The sequence below is a fragment of the Amia ocellicauda genome, chromosome 7 (genome assembly GCF_036373705.1).
Source record: "Amia ocellicauda isolate fAmiCal2 chromosome 7, fAmiCal2.hap1, whole genome shotgun sequence".
Taxonomy (NCBI): domain Eukaryota; kingdom Metazoa; phylum Chordata; class Actinopteri; order Amiiformes; family Amiidae; genus Amia; species Amia ocellicauda.
Window position 1 is genome coordinate 17,813,234 of NC_089856.1, and position 16,918 is coordinate 17,830,151.

General features: G+C 42.0%; 1 protein-coding gene across 2 annotated transcripts in view; it reads left to right on the top strand.

Moving 5' to 3' along the window:
- The first annotated feature begins 1,009 nt into the window (after positions 1–1,009).
- Positions 1,010–16,918, top strand: part of LOC136753011 (transient receptor potential cation channel subfamily M member 4) — a 139,513-nt gene continuing 123,604 nt past the window's right edge. Inside the window, exons 1-5 of one of the 2 annotated variants that reach the window (XM_066708789.1) lie at positions 1,010–1,302; positions 10,873–10,934; positions 11,030–11,207; positions 11,454–11,634; positions 16,088–16,260. In XM_066708789.1, coding sequence (XP_066564886.1) covers positions 1,237–1,302; positions 10,873–10,934; positions 11,030–11,207; positions 11,454–11,634; positions 16,088–16,260 — 660 coding nt within the window. In that variant the 5' untranslated portion in view covers positions 1,010–1,236. Of the gene's footprint in view, positions 1,303–10,868; positions 10,935–11,029; positions 11,208–11,453; positions 11,635–16,087; positions 16,261–16,918 lie in introns of those variants that run through there. The other variant, XM_066708790.1, reaches the window with a different exon arrangement.

Consider the following 16,918-nt stretch of genomic DNA (forward strand, 5'->3'; position numbering starts at 1 on the left):
TAATAATAATAATAATAATAATACACACACATCCCCACCAGGAAAAATACACATGCAGCCAACGCAGGCATACATACATATACTCTCACACATAGGCGCCGAGTTTTGAAATTCATTGGGGGCGGCTGAGTTACTAAGTAGAAACCCCTACGACCACTGTCAGATAAAATAATTAGCAATAGCGCTGACGCTGTTTTCTCCGGTAAGAGATGCGGGGGGGCGAGGCGGGCTGACGATATGTGGCGGTGTTTGTTTTATTTTCTTCCTTGAATGATTACGTAACTCAGCAAATTTTCTGGGGGGCTGAGCCCCGCTTCTTTATGTTCGGGGGGGGGCTGAAGCCCTTGAGCCCCCGCGTAGTCGGCGCCTATGCTCTCACATACACACACACACATTCACACAGAGGCAGACACAGACACATACATGCACTCACAAACATACAGATACACACACATACACACACACCTATCACATGACTAAAGGCTCTAGCATGTTTCATTACATGCATTGAAAGTACAGTACTCGTACTTGTGTTTTGCTCTACACTAAACGTGACCGAACAATGAGCTAACTACTGATTCCAGTGTCCAGTCAGTATTACATTGTCTTATAATAGAAATGCCTATACCCATATTTTGAACAATTCTCTCAGTACGTTCTGACCATGACAGAAGGTTATTAAGGACTAACTTGTTTAGCTTTTTGAACTTGGTGTATGATATAGGTATAGATATAGGCTATAGTTCCAGTTTTGGCTTAGAATCCAGTTTGTACCTTGACCCGAAAACAATACTTTTAGATATATTTAAAACTAACTTATTAACTTAACCCATTCATACAAGTGTTAAGTGTAGCGAAGTCAGTTTAGTCACTGTATCTATATTACAACAGACTAAATAGCTTATTTGATACCAACAGATATAGGAAATCGATGTTTAAAACGGCTTGTCGTACAACTCATCGTTTTTTTTTTTTTTTTTTTTTTTTTTATCCACACCCACACCCACTCGCTAAGTACCTGGCAGGCCAGGTGGGGCCTCGGTACAGACCGGCGGAGGGAAGATGAGAGCGGGTTGAAAGTAGCTACTGTGCACCGCGGCTCTGTCCTTAACAACACCAACACAAATCGCGTGAAAATCGAAGCAACACAAGAAGTGGGAGATAATACTGCCGGTTGCCAAGTCAAAACCGACGCTGAGCAGAACGACGGGAGAGAAGCAGAGGTAAAAGGGAGACATGAATGAGAAGGATAAGGAAAACGAGGGAGAGGGAGTGCAAACGAAGAAAAACGAGAAAGACCAGGTATGGAATCGCAGAACAATAGAGCGTAATGTAAACCAAGTCTGCCCTGCTTAATTTCCGTTTTGCTTTATTTGCGTAGTTTTAATTTATTTAGTGTTATCATTTTTTCGACAGTTTTACTTTTCATGTGAAGTTGCCTTCCGTGGGGTCTCTTTGATTAGGCTTCTACATTATATCATTACATTACAGCACAGTTTACATTGTATTTTTGTGTAGGCATACGTCCAGATTGGCCATCCGTAGTCGCTTAAGAACAATTTTAAAGCATCAGTAATTTATTGAATTTCTCAATAAACATGTTTTCGTTGGTCTGTTACAGAAGGTCATTCGGCTCCTCTGTTCTGGCTCTAATGCTCAGAAGTTTCAGCCCAGTAACCGAGGGTGTTTCCATGATGCTTAAACACACTTTGGATTTGAGTGCATATTAAACATTCGCATTATATATATATATATATATATATATATATATATATATATTAGTTTGTTGGAGGAATGTGGGAAATCATTCTTGAAATAGCTGTCAACTGTCCAATATGAAACGAGGAAGAAAGGTAAAATAAAATCTGTAGCCGGAAATTACACGAAAGATACTGTTGCATCTATCAAAATAAACTAAACAAATCGCAGTTGTCACAAATTCGAAAATATTTTTTTGTAGGTGGAGTTACTTTTGTTTCAGCGGTTAAAATGGTAGGGTTAGGGTTAGCGGAGGGGACTATAGTTATTTTGTCCAAATTGATTCGCAGAGAGCAACCGTTTTTAAACTAATACAGCACAACAAGTAGATTTGGTTTACTTACAAGAAGTGTGCCCATGTTGGAACTACAGAACTACTTTATACGGTGCCGTAAATACAACATGAATGTGTATACAATGGCGTAGCCATGAATTTGCGGGGGGCGGGGGGTAGAGCAACATGAGAGCGAACAGGAATGTAGAATGAGCGGCGTGGGTTCTGGGGGCCTCCCCCATAACATTTTGAGAATTAAAGACCTGAAATGCGCGATTCTGGGTCATTTTGGAGTCAAACAACTTAACTGAAAATCTCCATGAAATCAGGCAGATTGTGACTTAAAAAACATCTTTACTTCATAACCACACTGAGACGCATCAAGGGAGAAATCGCACATCAGCCGACATTATGCAGGCAAACGACGCGTTTTTTGGTGCTTGTCCATCACAGAGATCTATCCAAGGAAACTTTTGATTAGTGCGTCTGCTAGAAATATGAGTCTTCATTGGAAATAAACTGTTTCCACCGCTGATGTAGGAGTTTCTAGGTAAGACTTCTGTTGTGACACCAGAATTCATCAATAACTTCCCCATACATTAGTTTCAGGCCTTCCAGATTTATTTATACCCGATTCAATGTAACAAAACGTTGGATTCCGAAAAGTGTACCGTGAGGTGTGTGTGTATATATATATATATATATATATATGCAAATATAAAAACACTAATGCCTCGGTTCCACTGGCCTAAGCGTCCTCGGACACGTTCTAGAACTTTTTGTAAAACGTGGCCGTTGTTGGAAGTCAGTCACCTATTGTGGGAGGAGGCAGAGCGATTGTGGGACAGGTTTGTGTTTGGTTATAAAATCAAAGACGGAAAATCACAATACGTGCCATAGAGAATGAAGTGGTAATGAGTTTTGTGGCTATTTTCTTCTTTCTGCTTTACATGATTCGAGACAAAGTAATAAATACACCTTTCTGTTACGAAACATTAAGAAGAGATTAATTTGTATAGACACACTCTTAGAACAAGTGTGTTAAAAACAACACATGATGTGTTTAACAGATTAAGTGTGATTTCAGGTCAACACATTTTGTGTTAGTTAACACAGGTTGTTTAAAAATGTAGCACAAGTAACTGTTAATGAAACATTAGTTTTACTCAGAACGTGTTGGTTTTGTGTAGGAATATTAGCACAAATGTATTCTTTCATGAACACTGTAATGTTAGTTTTACTCAACATGTTGGCCTTTTAGAGCTAAACAATCTTAATTTAACAAAGGAAACTTGTGGTAGTTTAATGTAAACAGAGAAACCTTAATACCCATTTTATATAAATTATTATTGCAAACATGTAATGGGTGCCTTCTTCCAGTTAAGTAATCTATTGAGTACACAACAAAATTACAAACACAATTTAGGAAAAAAAAGTATTTGATCCCCTGCTGATTTTGTACGTTTGCCCACTGACAAAGAAATGATCAGTCTATAATTTTAATGGTAGGTGTATTTTAACAGTGAGAGACAGAATAACAACAAAACAAATCCAGAAAAACGCATTTCAAAAAAGTTATACATTGATTTGCATGTTAATGAGGGAAATAAGTATTTGACCCCTTCGACTTAGTACTTGGTGGCAAAACCCTTGTTGGCAATCACAGAGGTCAGACGTTTCTTGTAGTTGGCCACCAGGTTTGCACACATCTCAGGAGGGATTTTGTCCCACTCCTCTTTGCAGATCCTCTCCAAGTCATTAAGGTTTTGAGGCTGATGTTTGGCAACTTGAACCTTCAGCTCCCTCCACAGATTTTCTATGGGATTAAGGTCTGGAGACTGGCTAGGCCACTCCAGGACCTTAATGTGCTTCTTCTTGAGCCACTCCTTTGTTGCCTTGGCTGTGTGTTTTGGGTCATTGTCATGCTGGAATACCCATCCACGTCCCATTTTCAATGCCCTGGCTGAGGGAGGGAGGTTCTCACCCAAGATTTGACGGTACATGGCCCCATCCATCATCCCTTTGATGCGTTGCAGTTGTCCTGTCCCCTTAGCAGAAAAACACCCCCAAAGCATAATGTTTCCACCTCCATGTTTGACGGTGGGGATGGCGTTCTTGGGGTCATTCCTCCTCCTCCAAACACGGTGAGGTGAGTTGATGCCAAAGAGCTTAATTTTGGTCTCATCTGACCGCAACACTTTCATCCAGTTCTCCTCTGAATCATTCAGATGTTGGCAAACTTCAGACGGGCCTGTACGTGTGCTTTCTTGAGCAGAGGGGCCTCGCGGGCGCTGCAGGATTTCAGTCCTTAATGGCGTAGTGTGTTACCAATTGTTTTCTTGGTTACTGTGGTCCCAGCTGCCTTGAGATCATTAACAAGATCCTCCCGTGTAGTTCTGGGCTGATTCCTCACTGTTCTCATAATCATTGAAACTCCATGAGGTGAGATCTTGCATGGAGCCCCAGAGCGAGGTAGACTGACAGTTATTTTGTGTTTCTTCCATTTGCGAATAATCGCACCAACTGTTGTCACCTTCTCACCAAGCTGCTTGGCGATGGTCTTGTAGCCCATTCCAGCCTTGTGTAGGTCTACAATCTTGTCCCTGACATCCTTGGACAGCTCTTTGGTCTTGGCCATGGTGGAGAGTTTGGAATCTGATTGATTGATTGCTTCTGTGGACAGGTGTCTTTTATACAGGTAACGAGCTGAGATTAGGAGCACTCCCTTTAAGAGACTGCTCCTAATCTCAGCTCGTTACCTGTATAAAAGACACCTGGGAGCCAGAAGTCTTGCTGATTGATAGGGGATCAAATACTTATTTCCCTCATTACCATGCAAATCAATTTATAACTTTTTTGAAATGCGTTTTTCTGGATTTGTTTTGTTGTTATTCTGTCTCTCACTGTTAAAATACACCTACCATTAAAATTATAGACTGATCATTTCTTTGTCAGTGGGCAAACGTACAAAATCAGCAGGGGATCAAATACTTTTTTCCCTCACTGATATATATATATAGAGTAGCAAGGGCGTGCTGTAATGACGGGGGAGTAGTGTAGCGATCTCCTTTTGGCCTTTTAGTGATGTGGTAAGATCGCTGCCTTGTGGCGTGGGAGAATGGTGTTGAGTCCCTGTTACGGCCGGAACCCCCGAGTCGTTACTATATACACTCACCTAAAGGATTATTAGGAACACCTGTTCAATTTCTCATTAATGCAATTATCTAACCAACCAATCACATGCAATGCATTTAGGGGTGTGGTCCTGGTCAAGACAATCTCCTGAACTCCAAACTGAATGTCTGAATGGGAAAGAAAGGTGATTTTAAGCAATTTTGAGCATGGCATGGTTGTTGGTGCCAGACGGGCCGGTCTGAGTATTTCACAATCTGCTCAGCTACTGGGATTTTCACGCACAACCATTTCTAGGGTTTACAAAGAATGGTGTGAAAAGGGAAAAACATCCAGTATGCGGCACTCCTGTGGGCGAAAATGCCTTGTTGATGCTAGAGGTCAGAGGAGAATGGGCTGACTGATTCAAGCTGATAGAAGAGCAACTTTGACTGAAATAACCACTCGTTACAACCGAGGTATGCAGCAAAGCATTTGTGAAGCCACAACACGTACAACCTTGAGGCAGATGGGCTACAACAGCAGAAGACCCCACCGGGTACCACTCATCTCCACTACAAATAGGAAAAAGAGCCTACAATTTGCACAAGCTCACCAAAATTGGACAGTTGAAGACTGGAAAAATGTTGCCTGGTCTGATGAGTCTCGATTTCTGTTGAGACATTCAGATGGTAGAGTCAGAATTTGGCGTAAACAGAATGAGAACATGGATCCATCATGCCTTGTTACCAGTGTGCAGGCTGGTGGTGGTGGTGTAATGGTGTGGGGGATGTTTTCTTGGCACACTTTAGGCCCCTTATTGCCAATTGTGCATTGTTTAAATGCCACGGCCTACCTGAGCATTGTTTCTGACCATGTCCATCCCTTTATGACCACCATGTACCCATCCTCTGATGGCTACTTCCAGCAGGATAATGCACCATGTCACAAAGGTCGAATCATTTCAAATTGGTTTCTTGAACGTGACAATGAGTTCACTGTACTAAACTGGCCCCCACAGTCACCAGATCTCAACCCAATAGAGCATCTTTGGGATGTGGTGGAACGGGAGCTTCGTGCCCTGGATGTGCATCCCACAAATCTTCATCAACTGCAAGATGCTATCCTATCAATATGGGCCAACATTTCTAAAGAATGCTTTCAGCACCTTGTTGAATCAATGCCACGTAGAATTAAGGCAGTTCTGAAGGCGAAAGGGGGTCAAACACAGTATTAGTATGGTGTTCCTAATAATCCTTTAGGTGAGTGTATATAATGTGTATATATTTAAAAAAAATAAATGAATTGACTTATTTAACCTAAATATGCTTTTCTGAAAATGAGTTTTATCATGTCAAATAATGGATAATACTATTGTTTTATGTTATATACAGCATATTATACATTACACATCTGTGGAATAATCCACTTAAAATTAAGTCAAAATCTGAATATTTTAAATCTGTAAATAACATGAATAAATAAAAATAAAAACACTAAATATGTTATACATTCAATGCTGGCAAGTATAACAACCCCACATACATTCACAAAAAAACGCATGCAAGACTCGAGTGCAATAGCCGTCTTGTCATTCCTGGCGACGATAACACTGCAGGGCTCCGCTGCTTCGATGACCTGTGGGCCAGATGAGGCTTCACAGGCATCTCTATATTTTCACGTGTAGAGCAGAGAGATATTGTCCGTCCATGACCACAGATAGAATGTGAATTAATCACAACATGATAATGTATCCATTTGTTTTATTAAAAGATTAAGTATTATTTAAACTTTACTAGTCTTCATAAATTACATTTCCCCCAAGGAGACACTACCTACAAAAATACATTGTAATGCACTGTGGAGTTCTGGGCCACAACAGCACTGTGGAGTAGTGGTTAGGGCTCTGGACTCATAACTTTTAAACAGCACAACTTGACTCCCTTACAGATTTGTAACTGCAGACATAGGCCTAATTTCTATATTATTTTAAATTTATTTAGCAGATGCACTTAACCAGAACAAGTTACAGTTTAAGCAAAATATACAAGTTTCAAGGATATTTGGACAGTAACATCAACTACAATATAGTAAGGTTGTAATTTAACTAAAGTGTGCATGTTTCAGTAAAGGTGTTTTTGGACAAATTAACGCAGTCAAAAAGTCAAAAAGTAGATGAACAGCTGTTGGTCTTATACAGTGATTGGTGTATCTTTTGCAATATGCGCTTATTGAATTATACTCAGTTCCATTGAATTTACATTTGGGCATTTCACGGTTTCAGCTGCAAGCTCATTGGCTTTTGGCAGACAATAGTATTCTAGCTCCCTGTATAATAGTATACCAAGTTCAATGCAGCCTTTTTACCATGGCATTAAAGTGTATTTTATTTTCATTTGGTGCAAGATTAATTGTTTTTCATTAATATGGAGAGACAAAAGTTTTGGACACTGCTAATTTGTTTTATCTGTGGTACGTGTGTGTTTGATATGAAATTGGAAGCGTTATGGACTCGAATTTTGTATTTGTTGCACTTCATCTGAGAATGTTTTAATTGATATCTTTAGACTTGTATGTATTTCTTGACTTTCATACTCTCTGCATGTGGGAGAATGTCTGTTTGAGAGCCAAAAAGACAGCTTGTAGATCAGTACCATTAGCAGAATTATAAATTTTCCTTTTACCCACTATAGGCACACGAATACATATTGTAACAATACAGGCTTTTTGTTTGCCATATCGTTGTGGGAGTTCACCACCAATGGCAGGAATGATGGAGAGGATGCCGGGTTAACCACAAACAGGAAACTTTATTGCACACAGGCTTCTTCAGGCTGGAGCGACTTCACTAACTCTAACTCTGAACTCTAGCAACTCCCCACTCAACTCTGCATGTGAGAACCAGGCACCACTATTTATGCCCTCTGGCTCCTTCAATCATGGCGCCTCCTGTGTTCCTGCGCAGGGCTAACCCTTAACCCCGGAACTACCCCTTTAAGCCCACCCGTGGACCTTGGCTGGAAGATTCTGTCCTGGGCCCACACACGCACACCGCTCCGCAGCGCCTGGCTCCCACTTCTCTCCGGATCTTTGAGGTCTGCACATTGGCACCCTGCTGCTTCCGATGCTGCCGCTGCACTGGATCGCATCCTTGGACGCCTTTTGCATTGCGTCGGGGCGCACCCCCTGCACAGGAGACCCCTGTTGGCCACTTGGGTGGTGCTGTTAGTCGGCTACCACCCATCCGCTCTCTCGCTGTGTCCCTCTTTTGGGCACATAGAATCTGTCGCTGTAGTGGGCCTCCCCTCTCTGACGCCACTCTTCTTACACTCCAGCACACCCCACGCACGGGTGGCCACACTCTGGTGCTGGAGTGGTGCTTTTAGCCGGCCACCACCCATCTGCTCCCGGCACTTTGGCACCGTGCCAGCGTCTTCTGGCGAAGTCTTGTTGTCCAAGCCAGGTTGCTGTGAGTGCCCCTAGTGCTGCTCCCCTACTTGAGTGTTCTCTTCATGGGTGGGGAGCTGTATCTGGGCCATGCACGACGGCGCTATCTCCGGCGGAGCTCCAGAGACCGTCTTGTTTGCACTTCCGCTCACCGTCTTCCTGCATTGCTTTGATGACATCGTCGCGCCGCTCTCGGTTGCCAATGCTCACATGAGAAAGGTACCATGAAATGTCCCTGCTAAGACTCAAACATCACTTAATTCTGATTGGCCAGAAGGAACTGAATTATGATTGACTCTCATTCCCACCCTGCTATTGGCTGCTGGAATCACCTTCTGTTTGAAATGCCCCATCCAGGATTTGAACCCTCAACCTTCCAGTTACAGAGCCCTAATCACTACTGCACAGTGCTGCCTCAATCAATCCATCAATACATCAATCTATCATGCACAGCACAAACAACAGAAATAGTCAATCAAGAAGACTCGGTGACCATGAAAGGCACCGAATATATATTTTTAACATACACAAACAAAACTGTTGAAGTGCATTGGTATGCATGGCCACACAGGTCTGTGTAATGCTTATCAATAACATTTCCTGAAATTTCTGTATTTTTAAAAATAGTGGACATATTTTGAATTTTCTGTTTTTCAGAAACTTGAACATTTGGGATTTTAATTTGAATTAAACTTAAACTGAAAATTCTGTATGCGGTGCAATTTCTATTTCAGTGTTCTCACTTCTACTGAAATAATGACAATCAGTGGTTGAAGTGTGAAAGTTCTGTCTGAGAAATAAGACTGAGGTTTGTGATTGTGTTAAATGATTCTTTGCACTGATGAAGGTCTGCATTAGATACACTACACTGATTTGTAATGGAATATCTACATAGGCATACAGAGGCTCATTATCCACAACCATGAGTCCTGTGTTCCAATGGCATGTTTGCTAATCCAAGTTTATCATTTTAAAAGGCTAATTGATCATTAGAAAACCATTTTGCAATTATGTTAGCACAGCTGAAAACTGATGTTCTGATTAAAGAAGCAATAAAATTGGCCTTTAGATTAGTTGAGTATCTGGAGTATCGGCAATTGTAGGTTCGATTACAGGCTCAAAATGGCCAGAAACAAATAACTTTATTCTGAAACTCATCAGTCTATTCTTGTTCTGAGAAATGAAGGCTATTCCATTCGAGAAATTGCCAAGAAACTGAAGATCTTGTACAAAGCTGTGTACTACTCTCTTCACAGAACAGTGCAAACTGGCTCTAACCAGAATAGAAAGAGGAGTGGGAGGCCCTGGTGCACAACTGAACAAGAGGTCAAATACATTGGAGTGTCTAGTCTGAGAAACAGATGCCTCACAGGTCCTCAACTGGGAGCTTCATTAAATAGTACCCGCAAATCACCAGTCTCAACGTCAACAGTGAAGAGACGACTCCGGGACGCTGGCCTTCTAGGCAGAGTTTAAAAGAAAAAGACATATCTCAGACTGGCGCGCGTGTGCATTGTAACAGCATAGGCAGTAGCCATGGTGCCAGGGGGCGTCTGAGGAGACAGACGCACAGAAGACTGGGATAAAGTGCAAAGGATGATGGTTGTATTATATAAAGTGCCAGTAAGATTAATGAAGTCCCTCACTTGTTAAGCCTACCTGCACTTCTTTCAGGGTCCCTCTCTATAAACACACAAACACTGATACCAACAGACAAACATACAGCAATAAATCCAAATTGTGATTCACGTGATGTTTTGACAGCAAGCAAGAAGTAACCTTGGCAACTGTCACATCACTTGCACATTTTGTACCTCTTAATTTATGAGAATTATTTTTTAAATCGAGAAGAACAGCAGTTCCGACCACCAAGTTACAATGAGGAACTGCACAACCTCTGTATAAAAGAGAGGAAGAGACATGGAGAACAATAAGGAAATATGGGGTGCTAGATACAGAGGAGGGTAAGAGAAATGGAGGTGAGAGAGAAATTAAAAAGGAAGGAAAGAGCGGGAGATTAAGGGTTAAGCAAAGAGTGAAGAGAGGATGCAAGAGATGGAGGGAAAGACAGATGAAGAATGAGTGAAAGAGGGTGAGGAGATGGAGATGGTGTTGGAGCAGGGACATTTAGGGGTGGGATTTCTAGAGAGATGATGTAGGGAAAAAGTAGACTGAGAGAGAGAGAGCTACTCTGGGCTCAGGTCAGTATCCCAGGATGTTGCCTGGGTCAGGGGCCAATCCAGGGGATAACATTTGATTTGTTTTTGTTTTGTTTTTTCCAGAGCTGGATTCCCAAAATCATTCGTAAAAGAGTCTGTAGCAGCTTCATAGAGGACACTTTCAGGTAAGAGGGAATGCGTCGTAATCCATCCATTCAGTATTTCAATCTGTCATGCAGTCAAGGTGCATTTACTCTAGTGTCCACACTCTTTCTCTCAGTAATGGTGCTATGTGCCAGTGTGGCAATAAGAGGGAGGACCATGAGCCCGTGGCGATGGAGGATAATTTTGGCGCTGCCATCGTGAGCCGCTGGGACTCGGCACAGCACTCTACTGAGGTGCCCACTGATGCCTTCGGGGAGGTGGAGTTTGCCGGCGCTGGCAAGAGACAGAGCCATGTAAGACTGACACTGTAATGAGTGGGAGAGGGAGAGGAGCAGGCGAATGGGAGTGGGGGGTGGAGGAGAAGGAGCGAAAAGGAAGAGATGAGATAAAGCTATGTGAGACTGTCAAGAGGGAGTGGGAGAGGTGTTTTAATTTTCTCTGATGTGTTGCATTGTGCTGTGTTGTGCTGTTACTTTGTTTCCTTGCTTTCATTTGCATTACTTATTGTAACTGTGTATTGTGCTGTGTTGTGTTGTCAGTTCCTGCGGCTGTCCTGCGACAGTGATCCCCAGGTGGTGTACAACATCATGACAACGTCCTGGGCCCTGCCCCTACCCAACCTGGTGGTCTCAGTGGTAGGGGGGGAGGGACGGGCCAAAATGAAGAGCTGGGTGAAGGATGTCCTGAGACAGGGGCTGGTCAGAGCAGCACAGAGCACAGGTGAGAGACACAGAGATAGATCATGTGTTAGTCTGTCAGTGTATCAATGCTATGTTAATGTATGTTGTAAGTCACCCTGGATAAGAGCATTGGCCAAGAAATAAAAAAAAAAGATAATAATAATAATAATAATAATAATAATAATAATAATAATAATAAATGAGGATTATGCATTGAATGTGTTCAAGCACAAATATGTGTTGCATTAGAACAAATGTAGCAAATAACAAACAACCCATGATATCCGGTCCCATTTTAGCTGTATTAAATCAATACAGTAACTGCGAGAAAACAACCTGAAAATGCTCTTGCAGCTCCTCTACTTCAAAGTTGTCTAAAGCCTCTCGCGGTTATGGCAACATGTAAAGAAAGCCCGTTCATCACAGGTTTACATGATTGGCGCTTCTCCATGGGTTTATTAACACGCCTACGGAGCTGCTTATTGCTTACAGTAACTGCAATACAGGTGTACAGTGCACATAAAAAATGTGATGTTGTGCCAAACATCCATAGAAATTAAATGTTGTCTATTGTTTGTGCACAGAGAGAAAATATGTTGATATTGAATGTAATTTTAAATTGTTTTGTTCAGCAATGTGTCTGTTCGTTTCAGCTGTGTTTAACATATTTGTTCATGACATTTGTTGAATTCACTGGTTCGTTTCATCTTATCTTGCATTTGTTCGTTCTGAAAACTCGTATGTCTTAAAAATGGTTTCCTTCTAAATGGATCTTTCGTGGGAGTAGAGCCTACTATCAAGGAAATATTAAACTTCACTCGTACTCATTACAACTGTCACAGCCACAGACCAGCACTTTTCTCCCAGTCCAAGCACTTTCACTTTTCCCCACTATATGTCATCATCAACCTTCCTTACCAGTCACTTCTCCCAGCTCCCTTCAATCAATCAATGAACATTCCTGAACATCCATGTGCAGTTGTTCAATCACCCTCTGCCCCCATTCGCCATGCACCTCCCAAACCTGGTTCATTGTTTCCCTCTGGTCCCCATATAAACCCCTCACTGTCTGTCACTAGTTGCAAACTTTTGTTAGTGTAAACTAAATTTCTGAGCTGTCTCCCCGTGTCTTGTTTAGCCTTGAATCTACCGTGTATCCTTGACCTCCCACTTGACTTACCAACCATGACTTAGCTCCTCCCCTGATTGCCCGACCCTTGCCCATGACCGCGACCACATATTTGCCTTGCCTTGATTGTACTGTCCTGCCGCTATCCAACTCCCGCCTGTCTTGACGATCCCACCAGCACCGCAACTGGGTTCCCCTGTTCCCATGACCGTGGTACGTTACAACAATGTTATGTATGTTCAGATCAGCATAACAGAAGTTTTCAAGTTGAGCACTCACTGTCACATCCAGATACCGCCTAGAAATCCATCTAAGTATACTTTCTTACAGTGCATCTGTAACCATAGAACCACATAATTTAGCACACTCACCACGGATTTAATGTGTATTCAGATTTTTGCATTTTGTAACTGAAGTTCGGAATAATCAGGCTGAAGAACCCAGTCTTGATGCACAGAGGATAAATGTATTTATTTAACATGCCAGGCTTGGCAGGCTCTGACATGGAAGCTCTCCACCTGAGTGGAGTCTCGCTGAACAGCAGAAGTTAACAGCTTTTATACAATGCATGACGTATGGTTCAGTGGGCAGGGTCAGTCACAGATTTCCAAAAGTGTTGTCTTGAGGTCAGGTAACCGAATATTTGTGGTTGTCTTCCTAGGGGGAGGTGTGGGATACGGAAACCAAATTGCTTGCTTTGATATACTGCAAAAGGTCCGATCCCACAGTCAGCTTTTACAACTGTCAATCAGTCATTAACAAAGTGGCAACATTGTGTATTAGCTGCGGTGACTGTAGCGTAAACATACATTATAATTGTTATGCTTTACCTATTCATGTAAATATTCATATGCACTGCACATTCATATGCATATGCACTGTTGCACTGTGGTCCGGGTTTGTTGTCCAGATCATGTAGCACAAACCGGGATGGGTTTTCTTTGTTTTGTTTTCTTGGACACACCGTCTAAAACCAGTTTACTGTGAAATACACTCACCTAAAGGATTATTAGGAACACCTGTTCAATTTCTCATTAATGCAATTATCTAACCAACCAATCACATGGCAGTTGCTTCAATGCATTTAGGGGTGTGGTCCTGGTCAAGACAATCTCCTGAACTCCAAACTGAATGTCTGAATGGGAAAGAAAGGTGATTTTAAGCAATTTTAAGCGTGGCATGGTTGTTGGTGCCAGACGGGCCGGTCTGAGTATTTCACAATCTGCTCAGTTACTGGGATTTTCACGCACAACCATTTCTAGGGTTTACAAAGAATGGTGTGAAAAGGGAAAAACATCCAGTATGCGGCACTCCTGTGGGCGAAAATGCCTTGTTGATGCTAGAGGTCAGAGGAGAATGGGCCGACTGATTCAAGCTGATAGAAGAGCAACTTTGACTGAAATAACCACTCGTTACAACCGAGGTATGCAGCAAAGCATTTGTGAAGCCACAACACGTACAACCTTGAGGCGGATGGGCTACAACAGCAGAAGACCCCACCGGGTACCACTCATCTCCACTACAAATAGGAAAAAGAGCCTACAATTTGCACAAGCTCACCAAAATTGGACAGTTGAAGACTGGAAAAATGTTGCCTGGTCTGATGAGTCTCAATTTCTGTTGAGACATTCAGATGGTAGAGTCAGAATTTGGCGTAAACAGAATGAGAACATGGATCCATCATGCCTTGTTACCAGTGTGCAGGCTGGTGGTGGTGGTGTAATGGTGTGGGGGATGTTTTCTTGGCACACTTTAGGCCCCTTATTGCCAATTGGGCATCGTTTAAATGCCACGGCCTACCTGAGCATTGTTTCTGACCATGTCCATCCCTTTATGACCACCATGTACCCATCCTCTGATGGCTACTTCCAGCAGGATAATGCACCATGTCACAAAGGTCGAATCATTTCAAATTGGTTTCTTGAACATGACAATGAGTTCACTGTACTAAACTGGCCCCCACAGTCACCAGATCTCAACCCAATAGAGCATCTTTGGGATGTGGTGGAACGGGAGCTTCGTGCCCTGGATGTGCATCCCACAAATCTCCATCAACTGCAAGATGCTATCCTATCAATATGGGCCAACATTTCTAAAGAATGCTTTCAGCACCTTGTTGAATCAATGCCACGTAGAATTAAGGCAGTTCTGAAGGCGAAAGGGGGTCAAACACAGTATTAGTATGGTGTTCGTAATAATCCTTTAGGTGAGTGTATGTTGTCGACTTGCACATATCCAAACTACAATCATCATAATCTTTAACGTATAATTATTATTAGCCCTACTGTTGTTTACTGTTATTCCGTACAATAACGGGGAAGGGAGTATGTTAACCATTAAGTAGCCTATATAGTTGTCTTTTAAAAAACAGAAAAACAATCAAAATATTGAAGTGTTCATATGCATACAGTTTCCGAGGTCCAGACCACAGTGACACACCGCACACTGTGAATGCGCTTGGCATTTGTTAGTTTTTAGGAGTTGTGTCAAGAAAACAATCCAAACTACAATCATAATAATCCTAAACATTCATATTTTACATGTGCCTCTGTGTAAATGGGCTCATTATGTACAATGAGCACATTACAAGTAACGTAACCCCCTCAGTAAACCAGTACAGTGTTAAGCCTCCCATGTATGAAGATTCTGCTGTGGCCTAGCGGGCTGAACACACTACTGTGGTGGAGAGGTGGTCTGCATGCGGTTTGAATCCCCAGCTAGGGGTTCTGAGCACACCGACTACAAATGTATTATTACACCGATAATGTTTTTATTAGTCCATACAATACACAAGTGGGATTGTCTGTTAACCACAGCTTAAAAATATATATTTGATGGCTTCATCTGCATAAAATTTCTGAGGTCTGCACAGTACTATTCTGTGGCCTGGTCTGGACCACCACACACTGGTCCCTTTTGATTTGCATGAAATTGTTTGTGTATGGTTTTATGCAGTTTACACTGTTACATATAAACCACATAGCATCCTACTGTTTCAGATTGCTCTGGGGTGTTTCCAGACATATTCTTTGTGTTGTCAACAGTTGTTTTTACAGTTATTTACAGTAAGAAATTACATTTCTATGTGTCACCCTAATATGAAAATGTTGTTGTTTATCCCTAGAGCAACTTAAAAGTAAGGTGCACTGCGAGGGGTGTCCCACCACTTAGGCTGCTGTTTCCATATTATAATTGTAATAACATTACCAAGTTGCTACATTGTGTACATTGTACAAGTACATTGTGTATTGTTCAATCATCTCTTACTTTTAAACATTTTTTTTTAAATAGCTCTCTGGTTCTCAGATTTCCTCACAGTCAGTTTTACATGTATATATTAACCACCCCTCCCCCTCTCCCCCAGGAGCCTGGATCCTGACAGGGGGGCTCAGGGAGGGTATCGGGCACTATGTGGGTGAAGCAGTGAGGGACCATGCCACCGCCAGCTCCAGCTCCCAGGGCATCGCCCAGGTTGTGGCACTGGGCATTGCACCCTGGGGCATGGTGCACAACAGAGAGCAGCTTGTCAGCAAACAGGTATAAACCTCTCTCCCTCTTGTGTATGTCTTTCTCTATCTTCCTCTTCATCTCCCTCTGCCTCTCTTTATCTCTCTCTACCTCCTTAACCCCCCTTCTCTTCCTCCCTCCCTCTCTCATTCTCTCAATTCAGATTCAAATGGTGCTTTGTTGGCATACCAAACATTTGTAGTCTTCTAAAATGTGTATCAGTTACATATATACGCACAGAAACAGTACCAATAAACACTAGAAGTTGCATGCAACTTTTAAGGCTTCCAAGCTGTATCAGTAGGTTTCAGATTTTAGCAGGCATTTGTAGTTTAAATGCATGTGTTATTATATGTGTAATTTTCAATTTCAATCCAATGTAGTATAGATTTGCGGTTTTCATTCTTGTGTCATTTGAAGTGTATATTTCCACGCATCTCAGTGGACTTGAATATACATTTCTTGATTGCATGCTTCAGTTATGTCAGGTATAATTGTAGTTTCCACTTAATTCTAGCATATATGTGCAATTTTCATTATTGTGTCATTCAAGATGCAGAATGCAATTTCCAAACTTTTCCACATGATGGAAGTAGAGGTCTACATAAGGAATGTCATGCTCTGAAGCTGTCATTTTGATTGGTGTACAGCAGCTGTGTTTTGTGTCCATAACAACTGTGACAGATCT